The sequence below is a fragment of the Centroberyx affinis genome, unplaced genomic scaffold (assembly GCF_046629955.1).
Source record: "Centroberyx affinis isolate AG114_WGS23_722 - 3 ecotype Tasmania unplaced genomic scaffold, CSIRO-AGI_Caff_v1 ptg002254l_1, whole genome shotgun sequence".
Lineage (NCBI taxonomy): Eukaryota > Metazoa > Chordata > Actinopteri > Beryciformes > Berycidae > Centroberyx > Centroberyx affinis.
This window is the reverse complement of record NW_027280544.1, coordinates 80,027-97,972: the sequence shown is the minus strand read 5'-3', so window position 1 is coordinate 97,972 and position 17,946 is coordinate 80,027. Positions and strand designations below refer to the sequence as shown.

The window sequence follows — 17,946 nt, the reverse complement described above, 5'->3', positions numbered from 1 at the left end:
GAGACGAGCTGTAGCTGTCAGTCAAGTCAGATTGAGCAGTGGCCCAGGGGATTTCTGTAGAATACCATGCAGAGCTGGAGAAAAACACGGCGCCTATATATTCTCCCAAGAAATTGAAAAGAGAAAAAAAAACTGCAGGGAAGGCTGTTCACTCGCTCTCTTTATATACCACCAGAGACACTCTCTGCAAGGCTCCAATCAAAAGCGAATACGATTTTGATGTTTCATTTACATCTAAAACGTGCAGGAGAGACATGTACCTAGATACATGTACCTATTGTATGCCAAGCCTTGTTTACTGTAAGAAGCAATGTGCTTGTGCCAAACGGACAGCTTCTGGAATGTAAAGACAGAAAAATGAACATTTTTAAATGAAATATTTATTTTGGAAACAAATGAGCACTAACAAGTAGGCTATACTTCACATAGCCTACTGAAGATTTCACAGTCTAACTAGACCAAGCACCTTTGAGTAGCTTTTCAGGGTAGCAGTTATATGACATGCTTTGAAGTTTTTCAAAGCACATATAGCAGTGTATTATATAGTACGCATTATGTAGTAGTCATGCATTAACCATGTTATGTATATATATATATATATATATATATATATATACTGTTGACTGATCTGATTGAATTGACCTTATATGTATATGTGTGTATGCATGTCTGTTTGTATGAGATAGATAGCCTAGATAGATAGATAGATAGATAGATAGATAGATAGATAGATAGATAGATAGATAGACAGACATACAGACAGACAGACAGATAGATAGATAGATAGATAGATAGATAGATAGATAGATAGATAGATAGAGTGTGAAGTGGATTGGAATGGCTGTGGATGTATGAATGCAGCTCTGACTGTCTTGCCTCTTGAATAACTCTGAATAACTCAAGGGCACTTGGCTCCCAGCTAACATCCACATGACTGAACAGACAGAGAGAGAGAGTGTGCTGTTTGTGTGGCTACAGCGAAAATCAAACACTCTGAGGAGATTTTGGCCAGAATTACATGCTGTAATGGCATGAATCCTGCCTTGTTTAAGATGTAAACAGAATCTATTTGGATGTGATTTGCAATTGAGTATTTTTTATTTTAATTGCACGTACACTGCCCCCCCCCCCCCCCCCCCCTGCTATTCTCTCCATTCAGATGTCAGTGTGTTACGTTGAAGTGGCCTTGCAATTATACAACAATAATACAGGTACAATAAAACAGTTTATCTTGTAGAAGCCTTCTCTCTTTCTCTCTCTCTCTCTCTCTCACACACACACACACACACACAGATAGTGAGTGAGAGAGAGAGACTGCTCCACTGGCTTTACACAGATTGAAGATTGAAACGCGGTTTAAAATATGAAATTAACAGAATATTTTCCAGCGCTGTACTTTGAGGTACAGGAGGTTCACAGGCTCCTCTATCATTCTCAGCTCAGATGAAAGAAACCATCTCAATGTCTCCCTAATCTATCATGTAGCCTACATGAGCGTGCAAGGCTGACGATTTGTAACACGTCAATAACTAATATCACATCTTCTCGTATAGAGAGTGATGACTTAATATCTTTCTCTGAGTCTATCAGAGTCAACTAAGAGAAGTGGAAATGAAGGTGAATACCGGTTTGTGTTCGCAACCCTGCAGGGGCTTAGGCCAGAAGTTTGACACCAGTGAACTAATCAACCTGCATCTGCACAATAACTTAATATTAACAAGTAGGGTGATGAGAAATCACTGCAGGCTGTGGCACATTTATAATGCAGCAGCAGGAAATGTAATCCGGAGAGCGGCTGTTCCGCTGGGGCAGAGCAGGGTAATTGGTTACTGGACTTAGCTTGGGTCTGCTTGATAGGACTTAGGGTGTTTTGCTGAGACTTTGGACAAGGTCTCACGAGAATCCCAATTAAAAAGGAAATGCAGAATATGGGTCTTGTAAGGGCCGACAAACAAGGCGAGCCTTGCTGCTTGAAAAGCAGTCCATGTCACGTCCGAACAGAGACAGTTGCATTGATTATAAGTCTTGGCTGTGCGCTGATGGAAAACTGCTCTTTAAATGCGTTTTTCGGGTTTCTAATGGTTTAAAAAATTTGCAGCTTATCAGGTGTGTTGTCTTCTTTTTTATGTCGGGCAAACCGTTACTGAACTACTCAACTTTGTAATCTCCCCACCCAAGTATAGACAGTTATGCAATTCTATACAAAATCATAACTAACAACAAAACTCTTATCAAAACTCTTATTGTTTTCTTATCAAGTGGGCATCTGTGGGTTAACACTGGGGTCGTTGATATGAAGAGGTTTAGGAATCCTGTCCTGACACACACCCACACACCATATTAGTTTCCAAAAAGGGTCATTCTGTGTTACAGTTGACCTTTGACACTTCTCATTCTCTGATGTGTACAGCGCGATGTCAGCACCAAGGACAGCAGGACGTATTACAAACTGAGCAAAATTTACAGTTTCTATATCCACATAATCACTAATTATTCTCAGATGGGGATTATCTTCTAGTTCCTTCCACTTTCTTGCACTGCTTTTGAGGTCTTGCGTAAGGCACAGCCTACTGCCTACACATCTACAGCCCAAGTTGTTTTGATGTGAAACTGTTTCTACATAGAAACGGAGACGACGAAACACGACCCCTGTAACCAGACACCAGCCTGCACACAGCTTGTATCTGGTGTCAGCAGGCATTAGCCAGAGCCAGCTTGATTTTCCTTCTGTCCCATGCTGAGCTGTGTGAGTTCACCAAGCTGTGAACGTGTAATATTATCAGATCAAGACTTGATGACAGGATGACGGGCTTTCTGAGCACTGATTGCCCACTGGAAAAGATCAATGACAATATTCTGCAATATCAATAACATTTTGATCCCTTATTGCCACTCTCCACCACTGTAGGCCTACATATCAGATAGGATAGGGTTAAGTACAATTTGCAACAGCCTATATTACAGTTAATCTTTTTGCATGGCCTTAAACACAGAATATATGACGTTGTTGCAGTATTTAGCTTATTCTTACACCAGCCTCTTGCTTTATATCTCAGTTTCTGCTTACACACTCTGCTCTGGATAGGGTGTCACTCACCCTGATCCTGTTGCTCATTGTAGCAGCGTCACTCTGGCCACCTATTCTCCCCTCATCCATCTAGACCAAGAGAACTACCTGCCCTAAACATCTGCACCAGGAGGTTAGTAGCTACTATTATCCAAAAGAGCAAACTTGTCCCACCCTGGAAAGATAATTCAAAAAATAAGAAGAAAGCCCTGAGGAAACTCTCCTCTGTACCACTGCACAGGTAAGAAAACATGATACTGTTCTTTTGTGATTCCTTTGATCAATTTGTTATACTTGGTGGATTCATTTATTTTTTAGTATTATGATCAATGAATATACAGTGCAAAAAGTAACATATGGGAGCATCTATTGGCTAAGTTCACCTGGTCAAATGAAAACCTTTTTGGTGTCATATGGTTACAATTTTAAAAACATTATGAACATTTTGTTCAAAAAACATGTACAGTTTGATATTTACAACTCACCTTTCTCCTTCAATGAGATTACAGTTGATCAGTTTACTGGGCTTTTTTAACAGTAATACAGTATATGTAGTATTTAATAGCAATATATTGCTTTATATTATGGACTAAGTTAATTGTGTGTCATTGAGGGACTGATGGAAATATCTATTATCCTGCTGTTCCTTCAGATTGATAAAACAGTGAATACAGTAGATAGATTTAAGCAGACATGTCACAATAGAAATGTGTTGTTGACAACATCTAGCTTGTTTCTCTGTATTTTTGCTCTCCTATACCATTCCCTCCTCCTTGTAGTTGGGCAGGGTCTCGTCCTCCATTTGCCCCCCGTGAGCCGGAGCAGCAGGAGCCAGATGGAGGCCAAGTCCCCACGAAATTACAGGATAACGGCTGCTTTGAGGGGCCATCATCACCTCAGCTATGGAGGGGCCGTCATACCTGAGTGAGTATGTATGAAGACATTCTGGATAGGAAAGTCAGTCAGCTACACACAGCTACAACTTCCACAAGCAAATTCCAGTTAAAGACTGAATGGCAGCCTAATTAGTTTGTTGTTTTACCTTCACAGGAATGTCACTGTTCAACAACATTATGACATTACCGCCACGAAGAAAAGTAATGTTCGCCTCAGTGACCAACTGTGGGTAGCCATTGACATATCATAATTCTACTCATCATGAACTGGTCAAAAATTCACAGAATTGTTATGTGTAAAAAATGCATTTATCAACGATGATATAGAATGATGACATTTGTTTTGTTTATTTTTTCAGTATACCAAAACCAACTGATATAAATATAGCGTGAGTACTTTCTGCTTTATTTTAACTTATTTCCCCAGATGCAAGAAGAGACAATGGACTGACTCACTTCATTAAGAGCTCCACAATGCTCTTTATTTTTCTAATGCATAATATTGGCGACCACTTGACACTTGAATTTTTTGTGCCTGCCTCAAATTTTAACACACTTTATCGCCATTCCATTGCCTGGCACTCCATACAGGGAGAAAATGATAAAGGTTGCCATTCCAAAAGAGCATCCCTATTCATCCCACATCTCCCGGTTTGCAATGTTCCCATCCTTCCGCTCCCCAGACGACCCTGATGCAGGAGTGAGAGCCGCCTCCCAACCCATCCTCAACCCCCTCATCCCCACCGGTGCACCAGAGGTCACTGTGCTCAGCAAAACTATAGGTAAGAGGACAAAATATTGTGGGCTGTCACAGACTCAATGAAAAAATGGACAGTAAAATAGATAATATGTCTCCAAAGAGGTCCATATCTTCAAGATGTCTGCTTTACCATTCACAGGTGGTCCTTATAGACATGAGATCTTGGAGATGCCCATGGCAACCGAAGAGAAAGCTGTTATGTGGACAGGAGAACATGGTTTCTTGGATGTGAGTAATTGAATAAACATGGTAGAGAAATAAAGGAGAGGTTCTCTAATTTAAAAATTCAAGTAAATTTCTATTTCACATCATGATTGAAGTCAATAGATCAAGTAACAACTAATAATCTTCTTCATTTGTTAACAAAACCTACCTTCAGCACACAAAGCCAGTGAAGGGCGAGAGTCAGGTTTTCTACCCCAGTCCCCCAAAGACAGTGTTCCCCAACCCTAAACTTCGTAACTGGGATATCTCATTGTCTGAGCGGACAACCAACAAGCTCAAAAACGTGGAGAGGACACATTGGCTCACTTCTTACCAAATGCACTACACAGGTAAAGGAGCCTAAACCACTGTGTACCTGTTGACAATAATACAGAATACATTTTGCTATCAGATACTACCAAAACACAGTGTGTAGTACTATGCACATTTGCAAAGTCATAAATAATGCAGTAATAGGATGTGCATAATTTTAAGTGTGTAAATTATCTGATAGTGATGTTTGATGTTTGATGTTTGATTTATTCAGGATCGGGGCCAGCAAATCATTTAAAGATAGATGACTTCAACGAAAAAATAAGTGACCGAGCCACTGGGGGGTTGACTTCACACACTGCACAACTGGTAAAGTAGGATTATAAACAATTTACAACAATATTTCGCTGCTGTCATGTGAAAACTTTTTGTGGTTTTCATGTTTTTATTTCAATTGAATTGCATGGTCCACTCTAGGTTTCCCCTCTTGGGCTTATGAAACTGTCAAGAATTCATTGTCATCAAGCTAAAGACAAAGCTATTTTTCTTAGTTTTGGAGACATGAGGCTTTCACCAGACAGAGATGATTTACAGTGTGCGATGTGCTTCATAAACCCAAGCTCATTCTAATGAGTTCTTGTCTCTCCCAGAGAGAAAGGTCCTATCCTGCATTTGTTCCCTCTAAACCAAGAGAGGGCAGAAGACGAGAGGGGAGCAGTGCTGTGAGGAGCACCTACCGTCCCACAACAGAGCCTACTGCTGGACCCGTTGAACCCCTATATCCATCCCCAGCTCCAAACCAAGACACTGCTCCAGCTTCTATACTACAACATAAGCCACAGGAGATCACAGCTAAGCATAATGAGACACCGGATCCAAATCCAAAGGGTCCGAGTCAGGCAGAGTACAGTAGTCATCGCTCCACAGAAGCCAAGTCTGCTGCAGTGTCCCAGGAGGTCTTACACAAACAACAACCTGAAAGCAAAAACCCTGAGTGTGAGATCAGGGGGAAAGAAAACCGCAGAGTCCAGTTTGATGAAGGTCACAAGCAAGTATCCCTGCCACAGAGCTGCCAAGAGACTAACGCTGCCCAGGCAACAGGGACGAAGATCACAGACGCAGAGCGCTCCCTGGCCTTGAACAGCTGCCCACTTCCCCACACAGAGACAGAGGTCAACAAAGAGAAAAGCCTGATCGAGCTGTGTTATAAGGATGTACCGAGCAGCAGAAAGGGTTACAAAGTTGGAAGTAATCCATTTAGCCTTAGCCAGTCAGCTTTAGCCAAAGATCAGGCAGGTATTGAATCAGACACTGAGGTTTTATCAAGGGCAGTTTTAGAGCAGGAGAAACTGCAAAAGGGCAGTGAGCTGCTGCACAGTATCTCCACTCCCTGCATCCTGCCGCGGCCTCCTGTCCTGCCATGCATTCACCCTGTGGGTGGAGCTGGGACTCTGGGTGGAGAAAGGCCGGGTATTGGCCATTTCTCTTCCCTACTGGACCTTCAGGACTCCTTCAGTAAGTCAGAGGTCCATCGCAACTTCAACAGCTCCATCGTGGGTGCTGCTGCAGACCTGAGGGACAATATATGCTTGGGGAAAAAACACAACTTCTACGGCATCAATTGCTCCTACCTCCATGGATAACTGAAAATAATTTAATTTTAACACCGAAACAGCAGAAAATAGGCTACATACAGAGGCCTACCTGGAAATCAAATTTATATGTTCTATGTTATGTCTCTATTTGGTTTTCCACATGTTCACAATAAAACATTTGAAGCTTATTCAGTCACTAATTATTAATATACATGCAACATGTCAAACTGTTTGCTCAACTTGGCATTTTATAGTACAGTAAACAGCCAGGCCAATTTGCAAACATTGTTCATTTGGCCTTTGCTACTGTGCATCTCATTTGGAGCCTTCATTAGAGCTAGGGATGTATTATAGAAACACACTCCTGTATATGGCTCCCATCAGTCCTAGCTGATTGTAAGGGTGGAAAGAAAGAGCCCTTCAAAACTCGCTCCTGTGAGTTCAGACCGCTGTACACACAGTTGGCAGGAAAGCAACAATTTCATAATGCTAAGATACATACTTTGGTCTTCACTGTAACCTTTCTAATTCCCCGGAGGAGAAACATTGTATGAGGCTGATTACTTTTTCCACAGGTAAAGGAGTTCAACACCATAGAGAATTGTGTTTCTCGTGTATGGAATCCACTTCTGTAAGTGCTGCAGTAACCTTGCACATAGCCAGTTTGAAAGGAAGACATGCCTTTTCACACATAAGCTGTTGCAGTCGGACTGACTCCCTGTAAAAGGGGTTTTGTGACAGTGAGTCCTTCTTGAGCAGCAAGGCTGTGGCCTTCAGTGATGTAGCAGCCTCTCATTCAGACTTTCAGAAAGGCTCAATGATAACGACACACACAGAAAAACAGAACAGTGCAATTTTCTTGCTGAATAGTGGAGACGATCTTCAGCTGTTAATTCTTTTTCACAAAACAAACCTATCTTAATAGCCCTTAACGAGTGCTATTAAGATTCTTTTTTTCATTGTTTTTCATGCCATAGTTGCTCTTATGACAGTTTGCTTGTGTCACATTCTTGGTCTTATGTGCCTTCAAAATCACTCATTCATTAGGCTGATTCATTCATCATGCTCATTTGTTAGGTTTACCTCTTTCATTGTTTCTGAAATTTCTAAAAGATATTTCTCTCTGGTTATGCTGTGAGTCACGGATCACTCCAGTAGGGGGCAGAATATCATCATATTCTAGGCACAAAATATTATTCATCCTCACTTCATTTCTTATTTCTTATAATAGTCATCTAGTTGTCGACATCTTGTTCACTACTGGACCATATCACCTAGTAAAAAAGTTTAACTAGTTATCCCATTCCTTATCTAAATTATTCACAGAAATGTAATATTCAAATACGTGTGAATCCTGAATAAATAATAATATTACAAAAATGCAAAGTCTTTATGGGGAAACCTCAGGCCGATATGAGTTATTTTGTGCCATGGACAGAATAAAAAGAAAATAAATAAATAAAAAATAGGCTACACATATTTCAAGACAGGTCGTGCACAGTTAAAAAAAAAAAAAAGAAAAAAAGAAAAACGCGTTCAGCATCCAATATCTCCTTCAGAGATGCGGCAGTACAGGCGAAGGACGAGCGTGTGCTTTCTGTTTAGTTTTGAATGTTTCTACACTCTGTCCTTACTTTTGGGGACCTTGACACCACGTCACGGAAAAGATGCAGTCAATGGCACAAAGCCCGCCTTGTTAGGTGACGCTGAGCCGTATTCTGCATTTTAATTGGAGTCGGTCGCAGTCAGTCACGCGTGACCACCCGCCCTCATAAAGCGGTTGAAGAACTGATGCTTTTTTCAGTTGAGTGCGAGATGGTCCATGTCTATGTACATCAGAGTAGGCAGGCACTTTGGTCCAGGCTATGATCTGAGTCTTCTGTCACTGCCTATCTGCTGGGCTAGATGAACTACACACTCTGCTAACCAAGCGACTATTTTCTAAAATTTCCGCCTTCATCACCTGGAATTCACATCTGAAACTCTGTCAAGGTGAGTGTGTTATTTCATTAGTAAGTAGTCTAATATTCAGTGGTGCTTATTGGGAATTAGTAGCCTATGTGTGTCTTCTTCTAGGATATATTAACACAGGGGTTTTTTGTAATAGTGAAAACAGCATAATCAGTAAAGTCATTAAAAGTTTGTAGTGGGATCTAGTGCATATTTCTTCTGGGTGAATATTGCATTTCTTGCACTTTGAAGTAGTTTTATAACAACAGAACACAGTGTGCTGTAACATATTTTGGACTGGATGACATGCAGCCCAGACCCTACTTGTAGAACTTAAAGTGGATCAAGCCAACAGCAAACTGCATCTCAAGGGCAGAAGGCTCACTTCAGACGCTGGGTGAAACTCGCCTTGGGTTATCCAAGCAGTTGCTTTTTTACAATATTCCTGCAAGATTTGATCAAACATGTGATTCATACAATAAACACCAGTAGATCCTTTCAGTCTCCATGGTAACTCTGAGTTCCTTTCCTCCCCTTTTACTAGTAAAGACAAGTTGTGGAGGATACATCTACTGTAGCCACACTGTATGAACCCATAACAATATTCAGTGATGTGCAATCCCTTCGCTAATAAAAGCAGCAATGAATCAACTACTCAGTCAGAAGCCAAAGCTATGAATAATGGGTCTTTATTAGGAATGAGTGACCGGCTTCTCTCATGCTGCGTGGATGTAGGTGTGTGTGATACTGAGAAGAATAGTTGTGAGGAGGATCCATTTTCAGATCATATCTAGGTATGAGCCCAGAATCTCATAACCACTGGTTCTCAAAATGGGGTCTGAGGACCTAAGAGGTCCTTGTAAGTCCCAGATGGTCCCCAGCAAAGAGAAGAATAAGGTTGATTTTACTAGTATTTCAATGATGTTACTAGTATTTCATATACTATGTAAATGATGGAATGCTTTGAGAGAATATGTATGCTGATAATAGGTTTTGCTTTCACTACTCTTCAATCCCCATCTAGATAGTTACAGTTCTGTGCTAAATCTAATAGCAGCATCTCTCAAATATGGGCCTCAGGCTAAAAGTTTCATAGATAGATGTTTGTCTGTTTGAGGATCCTTATGAGCAAAAACAGGTTTAAGCCAAAGCTGGTTTGCTCAATGCAGATATTACAGTAGCTTATGTGTAGACTAACTATACCTTTTACTGCTTACACAGTTATCTCAGCTCCTTTGGGTGCTGTGTCAACAGTGCAACAGTGGAGCCTTTTCAGGTGCTGCTTAGGCTGAGTGTGTTGGAACATGTGTGGGACTCAAATGGGGCTATTCAGAAATTTGGGGGAAAATGTCTGTCGTGACGTGAAGCTCAGCTGTGTTCATTAGACTGGGGACTGAGGTTAGTTTGGTGGGCAGTGTGTTAGCCTAATGTTCCAATTCCCATCCACGTCTGTATATACTCCCAAATCAATCAATGACCCCAGTCGGATACAAGGAGACTGTGAAGGCGAGGAATTAATAGAATTTGTGGAATGCTGTGGCAAGAGAGAAAAACATTTTTGCCTGTGCAAGAAAAGGACTACAAAAAAACAATGGAACTCAGTGAGCAGTCCATGAGGTCACCTCCACAGTAATTTCAGTTTGCCCTTGGCCAACCTTTGGCCTAAACCTTTGAATAAATGTGCACAATCATGTAATCCATGAGATGTTATTGTACTCGTCTTTCACGCATTTTCTGCAGAGCCTTTACGTTAGAGGCCGTGTTACTGCGGTTTTCCAGGTCACCTACCTGCACCATGTTGTTGTGCACCGTGTACTGTGAAAGACTTTTTCTGTAGCTTACTGTCACACTGCATGACGTTGCACAGATAGCCAGCTCAATACATTAATAGTTGCTGATCAACAAAGGTGTTGAATTAATTGAGACAATGGAGAATGTATACAGTTATGCGTTACTACGACATTCAATTAAAGATACAATTTAAACATGTGTATTCACTTTCAGTCAGACCTAAATGAACCTCTGTAAGTTATACATTCAGTGACGAGTCTAGCATGAAAAAAAGGAGGCTAGAGGGCCAAGAAAAAAAAGCCTTTTCAGAATATTTTTGAAAGCAGCAGGTGAAGAATGCAGGAAGTGGACCAGCAGAGCAGCTGTTGCGAGCACCTCATGCATGGTGGCAGGTGTTGCCTCTTTCTGCGTGGGCAGGACATGCATAATTCAGGTGGCTTCAAATGTAAACAGGTAGATGAGGCTTTAGGCACGCAGCACCGCTTATCATAAAGTTGTAATTGGTCTGCAGATTCTGCAGTTTTACATTTTAAATTTGATTTGAGTAATGCAAAATGCATCACCTATTTTAACTGTGCTTAATTGTTTGTACCACGGTAGTACTAATGAAATAAAGCATGGATTAATACCTCAATTAGATTTCCATTTGTGTGATGATGATATTAAATTTATCCATCTGATATGATTGTTTTCCTATCAGCGTGACTCACCTTAGACCAACTCATCAGTGGCATCTTGGCATTGGCTGCCCTCCACACGGTATTGAAAGATTGCTGCCAGTCTCATCATCCTTGTCCAGGCAGTGAAGAGGCTGAAGGAGGCTAGAGGGCCCAAACTCCCTTACAGACTGCCAGATAAAAAAAAAAAGGAAAACATCAGCATGAAATTTTAAACAAGGCGGTCACTAGCAGAGACTTTTAACTGAAACAATAGAGCGCTCCATGGGGAGCAAAGACATGTTTTTACTGAACTCCCCCATACTGCCTTGGTCATTTCCCTGTTTTCTATAACTACTATATTGGTTTAGGACTGAATTATTCAAAGACTTCTCCATTTTTAAAATATGACAGCTCCGATGACAGCTTCGATGTTCTTAAATAATGTAGGGCTTTGAGTCTTTTAAAAGTATATTCCATTCCTCTTTAACCTTTTCGGTGCCTTGACAAGTTTGGCAAGTTGCAGTCTTGGCACACTGAATGTTGATCGTTCGTAAATGTCATATTTAAAGCTAAACATGAACACATGAGAAGGGACAGGATTATGAAAACAGCCTCTGAACAAAGAGTAGCATAAGGAAGAATAATATGATCTCAGTCTAATTGAAATTATGGACTTAGGGCATTACCCTGATAGCGCTAATTGTCTGTCAACCAAACTTTCACCTGTAGTCTCCCCTGTTCAAAATCTGTCTAGGGAGGACAGTTTTGTTTTAGTATGCACAGGAAAAACTGAGCCAAATTTTATTCCTGCTTGCTCCACTTTGTGTCAGATAACACAACAGCTGCTGGATCATGTTTTTGAGAAAGTTTTTATGGATCATGTTTCTGAGAAAGCTTTTACATGTTTGCAGTTTTTTAGATTTCAGCCAAACCCTGATTCAAGACCAGAGCAAAACCAAGTATAACATATTCATATATATACACTTAGGGACCACAAAAGGCATTTTAGTCCAGGCAGTTTAGGATCATGGGTAGTCAGTACGCCTGTTCCCCCATACTACAGCGCCCCAGGTCAGTCGCACACCAGTTGAGGAATGTGTGTATATTCCAAAGACTCTGGTATGTTTCATGCAGTTTGCACTAGCTGCTTTTCAAAACGCCTTTCTGGAAGCCTTCTGTCATTTTTGGTTTATCGTAAAAGCTTCCATCATTTCATTCCAAATTCTAAAAACATTAAAAGGACAATCTGTCATGATTGATTCTTACTTTAGCCGTAATGTCAACCCAATACATTTTTTATGATGATTCTGCCAGTGAAGTCAAGCAGAAAAAGACTTCTTCATTCTTGTTAGGACTGTCTCTTTTCCAATGAAATCTTTCGGTGGGATTATACTGTACTGCACCACTGCAGTAAAATAGTAAAAAAAAAAAAGAAACTGTGGGTCTGTGGGTGAGATGTGATCGCACCACAACCTAAAAAAGACAAAAAAAAGAAAGGAAAAAAGTTCAAAACTGTATTCAGACTCCTGCAGTGACAAAAAAGACTTCAGTTTGTCAGAAATGAAAACGTAAGAGTGTTCTGAACTGCTTTGTGTACATCTCAAAGGCCTTCCACCCATTTTGTCATTTCATCTTTTAGGGAAGCTACAGCTTGAGTCAGGTTGTTTATGCTCTGACAAACTGTATCTCCATGATATACAACAGAGAGCGATACATGCTCATCCACACTCCAGTCTAGCGAGTAAGGAATGCTTTACTGATTTGGTTGACAAGAGTTCGGGCATGAAGTAAATCTCTCAAGATGTGGGAGCTCTTCTCAGTCAGACCGTTTATCTCTGTCTGTCCATAAATGGAAGGTAATGGAAGACGATGCCACTTCTAAATACTGTATATCTTCACATGAAGGGCTTGAAGATTGCTTGTGGCAGTGCAGATGTTTCGGGATATTTTTATACTTTTTTACTTGGATTTTGTATCCGTTGTTATGAGAGAGGATCAGCGTCTTGATGCTGAAGAGATCCCCCAATGTCTTTATGCACTGCTATGGGTCAGCAGCTGTGAATTAATATAGAAATAGGGGCAAATGCTGCCGTTGAGTCCTAAGCACAGTAACTTCAATTTCAATTTCAATGGCTGAATCGGACCGTCACGCAAGTCGCTCCACGTGACACATTTTGAAGTGCACTTGTCACAATGAAGTTCAGCAGTGTGGTTGCTGCACATTGATGTGTTTTGTTCCCGCTGCTTTGTCAGGGAGTGCAAGTTAAGCTGTGACTCTGTGTCCTAATAAGCTGGTGTTGAGTTATGAGGCTGTCAGGCTCCCCCACACTCAGAACATAACAAAGGAGAAGACCTCTGTCGCACTGTGAGCAGAAAGAGAGAGAGAGGGAGGACAGGGGAGTGGGAGGGGAGTGAGGGTGTGGAGGATGTGGTTGATTAACAGGATGCCATGTGGCGTGAAAGTGCCTGATGCATTGCCTGTCATACATCAGACAGTTGTAGACATCAATTAGATGACATCCTATGTATAATGTTGGAGAAGAGGGACATCTGTCTCTTGCTCACTTTCTCTCACTCTCTTTATTTCTCTCTCTCATTATCAAGACCATGACTTTGCTCTCACAGGGTAAACACTGCTGAGCCTTTTGGCAACGATAAGAAAGTTTCAAATTCCTTTTCATACTGCTGAAAATGTAAGATTCAAGCATGAGATAGCGGTAAGAGCTTGTGCACAGTTTTAGCTGCACAGCATGAGCCTGTTTGTTGGAGTGAGTCCTGCTGGCCTTGGCAACCTCTCACCACAATGCCTTTAAGCAGATCAGGAGCAGCAGCTACCCATCTGTGTGTCCCTTTCAGAAAAGGTGTGGCTGCACACGCAGGCAAACTTAGACACCGTTACCCCCCTTGGTCTAGAGATGTACTGATGAATAATAGATCTCATGGTGGGATGAGGCCAGTTTTGTCTCTCTGTCAGTCCGCTGGGCTAGCTGCCATGCTGACCTGTGATATTGCCTGCGCAGTATATTTTAACAGACGCATGTAGGTCCGGCGTCTGTGGTGTCCTGATTCTAGAGAGCTGGATTTAAGGAGAGGAGATGTTTTCTGCCCTACTTCCAGGTATACTGGCCTGGTCTGTTTCAAAACTTGAGGCAACGGGGGCATGGGGCACAGGCAATGGCTGGAAGAGGTGATTAATTACTGTGCCTGACAAAACTGACAGTGTTTCTCCACAGGGGAGAAAAGGAAAGAGAGAATGAGAGAGAGCAGGGCTTTACCCTTCCTGTGCAGTAGCCCATGCGCCATTCGCCATAATAACTTTTTTCGACTTTCCAAGTTGATTCAGACTGAGAAGAGGGTGCTAGGTTACTTTTGCACCTCAACTGATTGCAGCCTCTCAAAGAACCCTAATCACATCAGCATTTGAACAGCACATGACACAGTCTGAAAAATGTGGCTTCAGATTTGAACCGCCTGGCTTCCTCTCGTATGCCATCTCCAATCAGAGCACAGCACTATTGATTGTTGATGAAGTCGCTATCATTGCATGGAGTGTGCAGACTGAATGCTACTAGACATCAGAGGAAAGGTGAATGAAGAAAATAGAGTTTACATCATTTTTCAAAAATTGGTCATTTTAGACGTTTTTGGACTCTTGTTCATTCAGTGGATAGAAATCTAATTAATTTTAGATGAAAACTGTGCATGATAATTCCTCTGCTGTAAACACTCTCCACTGGGATGCTCTAACAAAAGTTTCTAGAAAATGAAACATGATAATTGAAAGAGCACTTGAAAGTTTGAAAAGTCTTAAATTGATTCTAATGCCCTACATCAGCTTGTTGTCTAATGACAGAAAACTGGAATAATAAAAGGCAGTGCAGGTATATTGCAGTATCAGTCTATGGGTCACAAAACATTAAGAATCATAATATTATTTTATTGTGGCCACAGTATTATGAAAGTATTGTTTTGTGAGCTTTCCGGTGGTTTCCAGCCCTGCCCTCCTCTTCTCCTTTTATGTTTTCCCTTCCCCATCTAAGGATGTGTTGTTCTGCATTCCCATTCTGATAATGTAATAACAAAGACTAAGTGGTATCATCCCAGCAGGGTAATGCACAGATATAATAACATTACTGCTATTAAAGTGGGAACTATTAGATGCAACAAATTAGATGACCATCCCAGTGTGTCTCCTGGGTTGGGTTGGGTTGTAGCGATCAGAAAATTTGCTGAATGATTCTGCTGGTTCCAGAGCAAACAGGAAGAATAACCAATATTGTCTGCTCCAGAAAACACAGCTTTTTACAAGTTACTCCCACGGAGGAAAAAGATGAATCAAGGCATTTATTTTTGGCATTACTAGTGTGGTTATTCAGATGATTGGATGGATGGAGTGGTGGAAAGCAGTAGAGGATGATGCTGACCTGAGTTAGCACAGTTTGTTCTGTTGCTAAGTGGGCAATGGTCTAAGAGGTAAATCATCTTCCTCTTGAAGACGAGCTTTGTTTTGAGAGGACTGAGCTGTCAGAGAATGGCTGGCAGGACCATGGAGATAAGATGGTTACCACAATGCAGCTGTTTGCCTAACATGTGAATGCAGAGGTCATGTATTTTGCCAAGTTTAGGTCAGAAAGGCTCAGGCTGTTTTTGCCTCTTTGAGTAAATTTAAATGAACATTGATTCTTGTGAGTTTAGATAATGCTGTTTCATCAAACTGGTCTGTCTGGGAGTGGATTTAGATTCTGTTAAAGCTCAGAAGTCATTCTCTTTATCTAAGAAAATAAAAAGCTATTTCTTTATGTATATTCTTTCCTGCAACTCTGTTTGCTTTATACATAAACATGGGTTATTTCATAAACATGGGCTTTATAAACATCGGGCGCAACTTCTTTTGATGGTTTCTATCTGAATCTAATTTCAATCTCATAACTGAGTCTTGCACATAAAAGGTTATTTAAAAGGTTATGTAAAACTGTATTTATTTAAAGGTTATTTAAATATCATCAGCTTGTTCAGCATTCAGTCTATGTTTTAAGATGACTCATTTTTTACCTGGGGCCCTGTCTATCTGCAGAGCCGCTCTAGGCAATATATCTCACTTGTCATTACTGAGGCCCCTCAGTATTGTTTCTGTCCTAAAATAAAAAGTTTCACTTCGAAAGTAATAAACTTCCTTCAGAGGACACAGAGCAAGTCTTGCTACTTTCACTTCACCTCTCAGAGGAGTGGGAGTGTGCAGCTAGTTTCTGCTCCCGCCCCCTAACTTCTCTGCGTAATAGTAGTGCAGCCGCTGCCAGTAGGAGCTTAAGCACTGTCATTTTTGTAAACACGGCTCTGTTTCCTAAGAAAGCTGTACTGTGGGGGTTCGACCATAAGATGTGCATGCTGGTGAGTCACATCCTAGTGTTGCCTACAAGCCTGCTAGGCTTCCCGGCCTCTCTTGGCAGACTCTGAAGGCAGTGGAGGGACAGTGGAACATCTGCAACATGAACTACAGAATGCAACGGAAGGCTTTCACCTCCCCTGGATCTAGCTAGTGCAGCTTAAAGGGCCATTAAATAATCTATAACTTTTATTGACCTCTGTTGGCGACCAAGGAATTGCGGTGGACTGTAATTGACATAAATAATAAAGTCACATTTTTACAAGAAAGATAAGTGAGCTAACTAGAGCAGAGATCCAACAGAAATGTCAAGTCAAGAGGAAATATATCATGATGCAAAATGTTGTAATAATAATGCATGCTTTGCTTTTTTGGGTTGAGAACAAAATGTCCTACAACGCTGTATCTTGACATTCCCATGGGTGGGGAGTTTTTGTTTCAAAACAGAGTATGGGCCAGAAAGTGAGTTTTGGAAGCCAGAAATCTCAGCATACCAATTTTTGACTCATTGGTGTTGATCAAGAATACTATCAAACCCCTGAAGATATATTATTTTGTTATTTTGTGCTGTGGGACAGTAAAACTCTGACCTCGGCCAGCTCCTGGGTGTCTTGTTTGTATTGGCTTCCTAAGGGAAAAAAACAGTTGATCTAGCCTTCCCACACGCTCTTCTCCCTATGCTAGTCTGCGGGTCAGACAGAGCCTCTGAGTTGTTTTCCAATAAGATGAAGTTGCTGCTGCGTGACCGAGGCAGGGCAGCCAGTAGGTTTAAAGCTCCTGCTCGTTACACAACTGTCTCCTCTCATTCTCAAAACTGACATCTCACTGAGAGAGCAGGGCAAAATCAACCAAGAGCTGTGCACGTTAGTAGGAAATGCAATTTCAATGCCCTGTGAACATGCAGGTGTACCGTATTTGTGGGTCCTGGGACTGAAAAGTAGGCCTGTGCTTCTGCCAATCCTCATCGATGCAGACACTTTTCATATGAGTCATATGAGCTACAGCTATGAAAGGTATGTGGATAGTGACACTTTTCCACTCCATTCCCTCCCCTGCATGTCCTATAATATAAGGCATCACTGTTCACTGATCACAAAGGTTAAGTATGACTCATCCATGAATTTATGTGCATGTGTGTATGTGACTATAGAAACACTCTCGGCCACAAATCATGTGACAGTGTTCCCTGCCCTTTATTGCAAAACTCACGCATGCGTCAGTCACCTCTCCCCACACACCATTTAGCCTTTTGTGTATGAGACACTTTCAGAAGAACATATGTATGTATAGCTGTCCCCTTAACAAAGAGATGAGATTATAGAGCATGGCCTGGAAACTTACAGGTATTCATTTACTTGAGCTCTATTC

General features: G+C 41.3%; 2 protein-coding genes across 4 annotated transcripts in view; both read left to right on the top strand.

Annotated features, from left to right (window-relative positions):
• The first annotated feature begins 3,902 nt into the window (after window positions 1-3,902).
• On the top strand, window positions 3,903-6,843 carry LOC139655421 (sperm-associated microtubule inner protein 4). Its single transcript, XM_071532822.1, has 8 exons — window positions 3,903-3,991; window positions 4,118-4,189; window positions 4,323-4,352; window positions 4,555-4,745; window positions 4,863-4,951; window positions 5,103-5,277; window positions 5,475-5,569; window positions 5,851-6,843. Exons 1-8 carry the CDS (start codon window positions 3,903-3,905, stop codon window positions 6,841-6,843), a joined length of 1,734 nt encoding a protein of 577 aa, XP_071388923.1.
• A 1,770-nt stretch (window positions 6,844-8,613) lies between these two features.
• osbpl3b (oxysterol binding protein-like 3b) overlaps window positions 8,614-17,946 on the top strand; it is a 30,838-nt gene continuing 21,505 nt past the window's right edge. For all 3 annotated transcript variants that reach the window (XM_071532811.1, XM_071532810.1, XM_071532809.1), the window contains exon 1: window positions 8,614-8,787. The gene's annotated coding sequence lies outside the window, so the exon portion shown is untranslated. The remainder of the gene's footprint in view (window positions 8,788-17,946) is intronic.